The 12,290-nt window shown below is 31.5% G+C and overlaps 1 protein-coding gene across 1 annotated transcript; it reads right to left on the bottom strand.

Annotated features, from left to right (window-relative positions):
* Positions 1 to 8,668: 8,668 nt before the first annotated feature.
* On the bottom strand, positions 8,669 to 10,474 carry LOC131177950 (uncharacterized). Its single transcript, XM_058143132.1, has 2 exons — positions 10,237 to 10,474; positions 8,669 to 10,122 (listed from the first exon to the last, which is right to left on the bottom strand). Exons 1-2 carry the CDS (start codon positions 10,472 to 10,474, stop codon positions 8,669 to 8,671), a joined length of 1,692 nt encoding a protein of 563 aa, XP_057999115.1.
* Positions 10,475 to 12,290: the final 1,816 nt, after the last annotated feature.

Here is a 12,290-nt window from a genome sequence, read left to right as displayed (position 1 = left end):
TATTTGACACTTTTTTTTATTTTTATCTTTAAATTTATATATAAAAATTAATTTATCATATTAAATATTAACCTTTATCTAAATATTAGTTTGAGCTTTTGTTCGTTTTCTTCACTTATCTTGACTTTAAGAATGGCGTAAGATTGAGAGACTTATAATCGTTAGTGTGGCGTGTTGTACTTAATCGTTGGTGTGGCGTGTTGTGCTTCATTTTTCTTTCTTCCTCTTTCTTTTTTTTTTTTTTTTATGCATAACTTATCAAAAATTAAAGGTTTAAGATCTTTGATAGTATTCATTAATGGTGTGTCAACTTATCCAAGAAAATTAACAAGTTATTTCTATTTTTTTTTTAACATCAATTATAACTTTAGCTTGGAGATTTATTCAAGATTATGCAAGATTGTTGAAGAATTTCATTGGTAATTTTTTAAGAAGTAAATAAAAATTAAAATTTTGAAACGTTAAAGAAAAAAAAAAATTTACCAACGAAAATCGCGTGGTCAGTAATACCTCAAAGATTTCATAGGTAAATTTTTAAGAATTAAACAAAAATTAAAATGCAAAAAATTTAAGACGGTACTCTTGTAATCAGTAATTATCGAAAACAAAGATTTTATCCATAAATTTTTAAAAAGTAAATAAAATTTAAAATTTTGAAATGCAAAAAAAAAAAAAAAAAACCAACGAAAATCATGCAGTCCGTAATTACCGACCACGTGGATTTAGTTAGTAAATTTTAAGAAGTAAATAAAAATTAAAATTTTGAAATGCAAAAAAAATTTGCAATTGAAAATTGTGCAGTCATTAATTACTAATGCGGTGATTAATTGTAACACCTCTTATGTAAATATTAGGATTTTATTTTATTACAATTATGAGAATTTATTTAAAATTTTCTGAATTTTAAAATTTCAATTTGATTTCCTTAAAATAATAAATTTCAGTGATTTTTAAAAAAATTAATTTAAAAACTACGTAATAAAAATAAAAATACATTTGAATTCTATAAATTTTTTTAAGTTTTTTAATTTTTTTCAGAATTTTTGACATCTTTTGGTCGAGAAAAAAAATTCAATTTTGAGTATTATAAATCGAACTTATCGAATCGGACTAGACCGGATCGGACCAACCTACCTTCTTCCTTTTTCTTTTCCCTTCCCCTGCGCGCCTCGACACTCTCCCTCTCTCTCTCGTTTTCTCTCTCCTCCCCCTTCCCCCACGCCGGCCAATCACTCTCCTCCCTCCCCCACTCGCTGGCAGCCTGGACCCTCCCTCACCGCTGGCCACCGTCGGCAATGCTAGAAAAACGCGTTTGAACCTTCCTACGTGTAGCGTGCAACCTCTCACTTTTCCAGCCAAAATCGACCATCAATTGGATCGAGTCTTGTCCCAAAATTTATTTACACCTCGAGAGCTTTCTATAGATATCAAGATCACTAATTTTCATCGAGTAGATCTTCTAATTTTTGTTCGGGAAATTTTATGTCATTTCGACTTTTAGACTAAATTTCTCCCAAACCGAGAATCCCATGGGAATTCCGAGAGTACCAGCGTGCTCTACACGACGAGAGCTTCGTAGCAATATAAATTTCAAAATTTTTGACATCAAAATTTAGGTGAGTCTCACAAACTTCACAGTGATTTTTCAAACTTTAAATGAGCTTAAATAATTTTGTAAATATTTTATTCTAACCCTTGGTGTTGTGGACTTCGTGTAAGTACCTTCGTTTTGTGAAAATTCGATTGTCGCCCGAATCTAATTTCGGACCAAGCAGATAAGCCGCCGGAGCCGCTTCAGAATTGGGTCAAGGTTATAGTCCTCTCCAACATTTTTAGATGCCTCGGATGCGTTGCAAGTGTCAGAATTGGTGTAGGTAAACCCGAACCCTAAGTTTCTTCAGTTATCTAGTACCGAGTTTAGATTAAAAATCTATAAAATATTCGTGGGAGGTTAGAAAATTATAATTTCTTTTGTATTAACTTTGTAATATTGCTAAGGACTATGAGGCAAAATTTTAAAAATTTTAGAGCTCGTTTGAATAATTTATAATAAAATACTAGTTATAGGGATTAAAATGTAATTTTTAAAATTTGTAAGTATTAACTGTTTGAAGGGCTCAGAAGGGGCCATATGATGTTGATGATTGTGAAGGAGAGCTGAGCTCCACATATATATGTATATTGTGATCACAGATCAGGTGAGTTAAAAACTCCCTATTGAATGGTTCAGTTTATGACATGACTCTGTCCAGTTGATTTCTTAAAAAATAGGCTTGTATATAGATTTTAAGGTTGGGTTAATGAATAGTTAACCTTGCTACGAGCTTTGAAAGTCTTATGCTAACCTAAATCTTAGTGCCGGTTTGGCCCGTGGGATCGAGTCCTGACATTAATTACCAATCACAAGAACTTTGTTGATAAATTTTAAGAAATAAACAAAAGTGAAAATTTAAAATAAAAAAAACCAACAAAAATTATGTGGTCGGTAATTAGCAACAAAAGGATTTCATTAGTAAATTTTTAAGAAGTAAAAACTAAAATTTAAAAATGCAAAAAAAGTTATCCACAACAATCATACGGTAGGTAATTACCAATTATAAAGATTTTGTCGGTAAAATTTTAAGAAATAAAAAAAAATTAAAATTTTGAAATGCGAAAGAGTAAAAATGACTGACAAAAATTGTGCAATTAGTAATTATTAACCATAAGGATTTTGTCAATACAATTTTAAGAAGTAAACAAAAATTAAATTTTGAAATAAAAAAAAATAACTGACAAAAATCGTGCAATTGGTAATTACTGACTACAAGAATTCTTTCAATTAACTTTTAACAAGTAAATAAAAATTAAAATTTTGAAATGCAAAAAATAAAAAATTTACTGTCACCAATTTTGGGTCGGTAATTATAACTACAAAGATTTCATGTTAAAATTTAAAGAAGTAAATAAAAATTGAAATTTTAAAATGCAAAAAAATTTACCAATGACAATCTTCTGGCCGGTAAATTTTAAAGAGGTAAATAAAAATAAAAATTTTAAAATTCAGAACAAATTTGCAATGGCAATCTTGTGGATTTCATCGGTAAAAAAACGAAGTAAATAAAAATTAAAATTTTAAAATACAAAAAAAAATTTACAGCCACAATCTTGCAGTCAGTGATTACCTATGACTAGAATGCCCACTTCAAGCTCGTTTTACCATGGTCGGTTTCATTGGTAAATTATAGAAGACGTGGAATTCCCACATCATGTTGATTTTAAAGGGAAAGTGAAGGAGTTTAAGTTAAACTTGAAATTAAACTAAATTAAAATACCAAATTAAATTAATATGAAAGTTATTGATCTTCATAAAAATGCAATAATAAATTCTCACAAAAAAAATAAAAATTATAATTTTCAAATTCGGTCTGATTTTTAAATCGGTAAAAATAGAGTATTAAAAATTTAAGGTTGAATTGGGATTGAATCAATACATTATTAAACAAAGATTAAATATATCTTATGTAAGTAAATTATTAAATAAAATTTTAAAAATAAATTAATTTTCATAAATTATTCAAACATTTTATTAAAATTAAAACTACTAATTTTTTTATGACAAAAGAAAAGTAAATTTTATTCATCATAAAAATAATAAAAATAAATTTAATATAATTATATATAATAATAATTTAATTTATGTAAAATAATTTTAAAGAAATTATATTTTATTTTACAAAAATTAATAGTTATTAAGAATTTTGATGAGTCCAAAAATAATTATCACAGAAGAGACAAAATTTTACGTGGTTCGATCAAAGTTTTGCCTACGTTCATAGGTAACAATAAATTCTTTTCACTATGAGAGAACAATGAAAAATACAAAATTATAATATCACTTGAGTAATCCCCACTTAATATTTCACAATATTTTGTATATCTCTCGCATACAAACAAAAACTTGCTATCACACCTGGTTTTTAAGCCGCCTACACTAAAGCAATAATACTCTAGATCTCTAGAGAAAACTTTGAAGAGTAAATCTCACTCTCATAAAAATAGAGTAATTTCTTTTGAGCTACCTCTCACTACTGCTAAAATGACCTTATTTATGTGCAAAGATAAGAGATTTGGTGTCTTTTTTTTCTCCTTAATTTAGTCCATTCTTTGATTTTTTTAATTTTTTAATTTATTTAATTTAACTGTTAGATACAACATAGCTGACAGCTACACATATATTTATTTATCATATAAAAATTAATATTATAACTAATTTAATTATTATTTATAATATTTTTATATTTATCTACCATTCCTTATAATTTTAAATAATTTATTGATATAAAAAAAAATTAAAGGCAAAAACTTTAATAAATTTTAAAAATATAAATAGTCTAAATAATAAAATAAAATGAAATCAGCTACCAATGATTAAAAAACATTTCTAAAAATGAAACTGATATAAATTGCAATTATAGATGGTCTCTTATATTGGCTGTAATATTATCAACTGCATCCAAAACTCACACGCACATATATATATATATATCAGCCCTTTTGTGGTGGTTTATTTCAACGATGTTGCAGATCATTGAAGTGTTGAGCGTGTTGCTTCATTGGGTGCTTGATCGATCCTGAATTTTGAGCTGAGGTTTGTATATAAGAGGCTAAAGCTGGCAAGCCAGCTGAGTTTGCATAATATAATTGTTGAAAGAGATAATTCCACAGTAGTATCCATGACTAATTGTCTTGTTGCTCCACTTGGTGCTCTTTTAAATCTTTATTGGCTTTTGTCACAAACCTGCTTCGAATGAAATAGGAGGCGTGGATTGTTCATATCGTGTGAGAAGCTTAATTTTGTGCAAACTTGTTAGTTTCTTATGCTTCTTATCTTGCCATGGGTTATAATGTTTGACTACTTCTCCATGCGGTCTGCTTCCTTGATTAATGCTTCATGTTTATGGGATTTTTTATCTCGCTATTATAATGGATAATTTTTTTTTTAGTTGTGCTCGATATTTACTAAGAAAAAAATAGTAGTTTTTGTCATCCAATTGCATTAGAGTGAGAAAAGAGATTAAAAAAAAATTAGAATTAAAATTAAAATTAATCAAATGAATTGAAAATTTTGAGTACTCAAGTCGATAGTTATCAATTTCATTTTTTTTTTCTATATTACACAGGTATCCCCAGTTTAATACACTATAATTAATCTTATTCGTATCAGGTCAGTCCACTAAGAGATGAAGCACTCAAAATAGGCATCATTTCCATTCACAAGGATCGAACACTCAACTTCGCTTGAGGGATAAGAATGTCAAACTATTAATACCAAATCCATTAGTAGTAATTACCAATTTCATTAATCAAATTGATTCTTTAATGATTTTTACCTAATTTTAGAATTTTATTTTTCTAATTTAATGATTATTTGAAATCAACTGATACTACATTGTATTAGTTAAACATTTAAATGAGTAAATATATTTATATAGTTAATTATTTTAAGACACTAAGAGTGAACAATTTATAATTTCAAATTCAAGTCTCAATTGAAATCGCTTATACTTAAAAAAAAAGTTATTAAGTTGTATTTATTACTTGTGTTATTATAATTTTTATTAATCTAAGTTATTTATTTATTATATATGGCCATGTTTTTACATGATTTTTAAAATTTATCTGGAGCTTATGATTTTTGGTTCAGTAGGAAAGAATTTTTGTGACTATGTATTTTATTTATTTTTTGTGTTAGACATATTATCTATATGATTTTTTTTTTCTTTAAGAATGAATTATGTTTTCTAGCATTATAATGAAAAAGTACAAAAAAAGTTTTTTATAATTCACGCCTTGATATTTAAGGGTCTGTGTTTCATTTTTTTTTGGTCAATATAATGTATCGTTTATTTTTAGTATTTTTAGGTCAAACTATTTTTAACACCATTAACTGATGGTGCTGATCTAATGGGTCCACGTATAATAAAAATATTAATTTTGATAAAATAAAAATAAAAATAAAAATTTAATTTCTAATGAAAATAGAAAACCTTTATTATTTTAAAAATAAGAAAAAATTTAATCTTTAACATGAAAAAAATTAATTACAAATTTATTCCCTAAATATTATAATTATTTACAAATAAATCCCTATATTTTTACAAGTTTCCTTATTATTATTATTATTATTATTATTATTATTATTATTATTATTATTATATCTTTGTCCCCCCCCCTCTCTCTCTCTATCTCCTTCAACTATGTATCTCTCCCTCTTCCTTACTCTCCCTTGTCTCGCCCCCATTTCCTCTCTTCCAAAGCAAATCCAAACCATCCCCTGTCTCTCTCCCTAAGCCCAAAAACAAGATTTTCTTCAAGGCCATTGGATTCTCAAGCTCAATTGCAAGCCCATATTTGTAAGAAAATATGAATTTTATTTACAAACCCAACCACAAAAGTCAACAAAAAACAACCTAGATTGAGGAATGCTTGTATCTGGTTGAATTTATCTAAACCTCGTAAACTAAAATCTAGACATATGTGCATACAAACATGAAATAAGATGTGAATATGGGACAACGATATCGAGGAATATAATCATGGTTGAAGCTATAGGTGAATGGAGATGGAAATGGAGGTTAAGGACTCAAAGAACATGGGAGTGTGTTAAGGTGGTTCTGTGCGTAAGGGTGAAGACGAGGAGGAAGGGATGGTGGACAGGTGAATGACAGCATGTTGTCCCAAAATAGTCCAAGAGGGGGGTGAATTGGACTTTAACAATTTTTCGGCCCTTGCTTGTAGCCTAATGAAAAATTGTGGCTTTGTTCAACTAGGTGTTTCTCTATGTAAAATAAAAGTAATATGTGCTTCAACAATGTGTTCCTAAGTTTCAATTCAAGCCTCAATCAATTTATATGGCAATATCTAACAAAGCATTTATCATACAATATACAACCAATTTCTCAAGTCACTCAAAATGTTAACAAATCTATCAACTCAATCTATTTAACCAACATTCAATATCATGTATATGAGAAAAATTTAAAATTGCACAAAAGTAAGGAAGTAAGGGTTAGAGAAATCAAACACAAGGATTTTTATAGTGGTTCGGCTTAACTAGCCTACATCCACTCTCTCAAAGAACCCTCTTTGAGTCTTCTTTCCACTATTTGCTCTTTTGAAGGCAAGAGACCAAAAGCCCTTTACAATTTCTCAACGCCAAGCTTTTACACCAAGGTAGCTTGAAACCTTCTCAAGTGCAATCACAAGCACTAACTCTCCCAAGCTTTAATAGGTGCTTGTACAACCTCTCTTGAATGTAATTCAATGTTTCAACACTCACTCTTACTCAATACAAATCAAACTATAAAGAAGAGATGAGTTGATTTGCCAATGGAAGCTCAAAATCTTTAAAGCTCTTGAATGAAAGCAATAAATGAAAAATCAATGTTGGAGTTCAAATGTAAGCTTTCATTAAGTGTAAATGAAGTGAAGAATGCGTATTTATAGTCCCAAATCATTTTAGACCGTTTGAAACCCTTTTGGAACGTTATACACACTGCCCAAGACAAAATAGCCGTTATTTTGTCCTTTTGTGCGAAGTTGAGCAGCTCTGGTCAGTTAGCAAACTAATAAAATTTTAGGAGCAGTCAGCAAACTGGTTAGTAAACTAATTTTTTTAGCAAACACATTAGCAAACCGAAAATTTTAGCAAACCAGTTAGGAAACTAAGTCAACAGCTGCATGTCTCAACTTGCAATGCAAAATGATTTAGACCTTTAAAGAATGTTTCAATAGTTGTGTTCAATGTCATGATGAGAAAAAGTAATCAGCAAATAAATTTTCATTTTTGAGCTCCATATGACTAAATTCTCATCTATTCTTTTTCACAAAAAGACCTAAGACTCTAACACTATGCTTCTCATACCTTTGCTTTGAGTCTTGATTTCCATAGCCTTTTTCTCATTTTGGATTTGTCTTGAAATACCTTTGAGTATCCTTTCTCCTTAGATACAACTTCAAAGGTTCTTTATGCATAAGACAAAGAATCTACACATCACTTTAAGGTTAGGTTAGATAGATTCTCTTTGAGTTTTGTTATCATCAAAATCAATGCTCATTTTGAGCTACACGGGGTCAACAATCTCCCCCTTTTTGATGATGACAAAACTCAACTGAATCAATCAGTCAAAAATAAAAGTGTGTGAGAATTTATGTGAGTATGTAAATCCAAGTATAGTATACCGAAAATGCTCCCCCTAAATATATGCACATAATTTCCAAGAAATCTATTGTAAGCTCCCCTTGAATTTATGCTATAAAGCATATTCACACTTCATAAGTATCAATCACATATATCCAGCAACACAAGTATCATCACAAGTATAAGCATATATCCAGCAACACAAGTATCATCACATATATATATCACCACACTTCACAAGTATATATATATTAACACATTTCCATATTTTCATGGTCATCAACACATATTCACATATTCACATATCCATAACCATTCTCCCCCTTTTTGTCATCAATCAAAAAGGAAACAGGAGAAAGTACCCAAAAAGAATCATGTGAGCCAGAATGTAAATGCAGTAAGATAAACAGTAGCAAACTAAAAACCAATAGCAGCAAACAGACTAGTAAACTAAATATGCAATCAGTAAACTAAAAAGATGAGATGCTATTTAAGTCTGTTACTCCTGCGAGTGGATTTTGAAGGCACCATTTTCTTCCTAGGCAGTTTAATAACAGGGGCCGGAGGTGCTTGATCAGCCACTTGATCATCTTTCTCGGCCTCATCATCTTCAGAAGGTGGTTGAAGAGCAGCAGCGAGGGTTTGGTATGGATTTGACACGGTTGACTTGTACCTTTTCTTACCTTTCTTTGCTGCAAGGGCAGAAACTGCAGACAGCTGAGTTTGAGCACTAGCTTGGTGATCTTTTGAAGGTTCCTGGTGTTGCGTAGGAGCAGCAGCTGGCTCAACTGGTGGAGCAGGTGACGGTTCAACAACTTGTTCAGATTCTAGAACCTTTTCGCCTTCCTTTGGTAACTCACTTTCAGCTTCTACAACCTTGTTACCATCAAGTTCAGTAGGTACATCAGCTGTAGGACCAATTTCAGGTTCAAGAACCTGGTCACTAGCATGCTCATCATGAACATCCACTACAGGGTCAAGTTCAGCTTCAGCAACTTGACCACTTTCACATGCCATATTAACAGGAGACTCTTCAACTTTGTTGCTTTCTTCCTTATCAGCAGAAACCTGAGTAGCAGCCTCAACTTTAGTTGGAACTCCAATTTCCTTGGCCTGCTGAAGAGCCATAATCAGCTTCTTTAACTCCTCATTTTGAGTGAGCAGGTGACTCACTTTATAGTCAACCACATCCACAAATTTTCTGAGAATGTCAAGGGACTGATTTGTTGAACTAAAATGTTCATTAACAGTAGCTTTTATCCCTTGACTTTCATTCAAAACTTCACTAGCAAAACCAGAATCAACTTTAGCAGAGGAGGAACCACCCTTTTCAAATCTTGTTTTTCTCCCATCAGTGTCTGAATGTATTTCTCTAAGCACTATCAAGTCAGCCCTAGAGCTTTCCTTAGAAACATTCACATGTAGCTCTTTAAACACAGCAGACAGAAGGTGTGCATACGGCAGTTTTCCAATTCCGTAAGCTTTGCACATGTTTTTGAAAATTAAATAAGCTAGATTCAATCTAACTTTATGCACAATATGCCACATAATACACATGTCCAAGTGACTCAAATACCCATAACTGCCAGATTTCGGACAGAACACATAGTTCACCATACTGTGAATAATTTTGATATGCTGGAGGGCTTTGGTACTGGTGGATTTCTCATTTTTGGCAGTGTTAACAGGGAACACCTCATTTTCAAACTCAATCAGATTGAACCCTGCCACCCTAGCAACATCCTTATGTGAGGAAATTTTATTTCCATCATTGGGCAATTTCAAAGCCGTGGCTATCAGTTCAACAGAAACACTATATGTAGTTGTATTCAAAATCACTTCAAATCGATCCTCATCATCAACAGTTCTCATGGTTCTATAAAATTCTTGTACAAGCCTAGGGTAGTACTCATTTGCACATTCACAGACACCCAACCAGCCTTGAAACTCAAAAAGCTCTTTAAAGTGAAAGTTTACCTGATTAAAGTTCTCCCATTTGATGAATTTGCAATCCAACAGTGCTTTATCCACTGAACCCGAAAGTTTTTCGATACCCATTTTCTTTTTAGCATCTGTCCCTTGCTTCTGTACCGTCTTTTTCTTTTCTGGCGTCGATTTAGGGGATTCGACACCCTTGGACGAGTGAGAAGACTCACTAACTGATTTTGATTTCGGCACGTTTTGCTTTCCTTTCATTTTCTTCCGCAATGCCGCGACAGGAACATCGTCGAAGGCTGACGAGGAAGATGAAGCAGCGGCAACAACAGGGGATTTTCGTTTGGTGCGAGCCATTGAGACAAAATGAAATCGGGTAATGGTAGTTCGGTGAGTGAAGAGAGAAAGAGAAAAGGAAATTGAGATTTTTGGTGAGTTAGGGTATGCTTCGCCTGAAAGAGGTATTGGGTATGGTTTTGGGGATGTCGGAAATCGAAACAGAGAAAGAGAGAGAAAGCGTGGGAGGTTTCGTGTGACAGAGGGTTTAAGTCCTCTTGAGTCCCGCGCTTTTCATTTTCACTGTACTTTCAACTGAACCTGTTTTTCCCTTTTCTTTCCCCCTTTTTTTTTATTTTATTTTGCATTTCAAGCAAGTCTACCTATACCTATAAATATAAAAACACATTTCTACATGTCTGACACATTATAGAGAGTATGATATCAAATGTGGAAAGATAAATGCATTGGTGAACACGTAGAAAACTTCAAGAACAATTACCTTTTGGTTTGAAATTTGAACAGTACATGATATAGCAAACTAATTTTAGCCACGCAATATTAGTATACAACTTAGTAAACTAATTTCACGAGTACACAAACAGGTTAGCTAGTATGCTTTAAGGATTTTTCAGCAAACTAATATCACAGCAGATCAATTACACATTCAATAAAATGTAGATACATGAAGTTATTGTGACTTAGATTTCAAGCAAGTGATTCACACATACCAATTTCCCTTCTAATTCTACAAAAGGTTTCTTCATTAAGAGGGTTTGTAAAAATGTCAGCAAGTTGATTTTCAGAGGCAACAAACTCTATTTTGATAGTTCCATTTTGAACATGATCTCTAATAAAATGATGTCTAATCTCAATATGTTTAGTTCTTGAATGTTGGACTGGATTTTTGATCAAGTTTATGGCACTTGTGTTGTCACACCTAATTGGAACAAGATTATATTTTAAACCAAAATCTTCCAATTGTTGTTTCATCCATAAAATTTGAGCAACACAACTACCAAAGACTATATATTACGCCTCATTGTAGATAAAGCTATAGAAGTTTGTTTCTTACTGTGCCAAGAAACTAGTGCAAGACCAAGAAATTGACAAGTACCTGAAGTACTTTTTCTATCCAGTCTACTTCCAGCAAAATCAGAGTCACTATAGCCAACAAGATTAAATGATTCACATTTTGGATACCATAAACCAATTGATTGTGAGCCAATGAGATATCTAAAAATCCTTTTAACTGCACTTAGATGAGATTCTTTTGGACATGATTGAAATCTTGCACACAAGCAAACACTAAAGTGTATGTCTGGCCTAGATGCAGTAAGATACAAAAGAGAGCCAATCATACCTCTATAAAGCTTGGTATCTACTTCTTTACCTTTTTCATCACTGTCCATTTTAATTGTTGAACTTATAGGAGTGCCCATGCTCTTCAAATCTTCCATTTTAAATTTCTTTAGCATATCCTTGATGTACTTTGATTGATTTATGAAGATGCCATCATTCATTTGCTTAATTTGAAGTCCAAGGAAGAATGTGAGCTCACCCATCATGCTCATTTCAAATTCATTCTGCATAATCTTAGAAAATTTCTTGCAAAGAGATTCGTTAGTAGCACCAAAAATTATATCATCAACATAAATTTGCACAATGAGCATATCATTATGATGCTTCTTAACAAAAAGTGTTGTATCCACTTTGCCTCTTTGAAAATCATTTTGTAAAAGGAATTTACTAAGCCTTTCATACCATGCTCTAGGAGCTTGCTTTAAACCATATAAAGCTTTAGTAAGTTTATAAACATGATTTGGATGCTCATGATTTTCAAAGCCTGGAGGTTGTGCAACATACACTTCCTCATCAATATAACCATTTAAAAATG

This window comes from Hevea brasiliensis, chromosome 2, assembly GCF_030052815.1.
Source record: "Hevea brasiliensis isolate MT/VB/25A 57/8 chromosome 2, ASM3005281v1, whole genome shotgun sequence".
Classification (NCBI taxonomy): Eukaryota; Viridiplantae; Streptophyta; class Magnoliopsida; order Malpighiales; family Euphorbiaceae; genus Hevea; species Hevea brasiliensis.
Note: the sequence above shows the minus strand (reverse complement) of the source record. Positions and strands in the feature narration are given on the sequence as shown.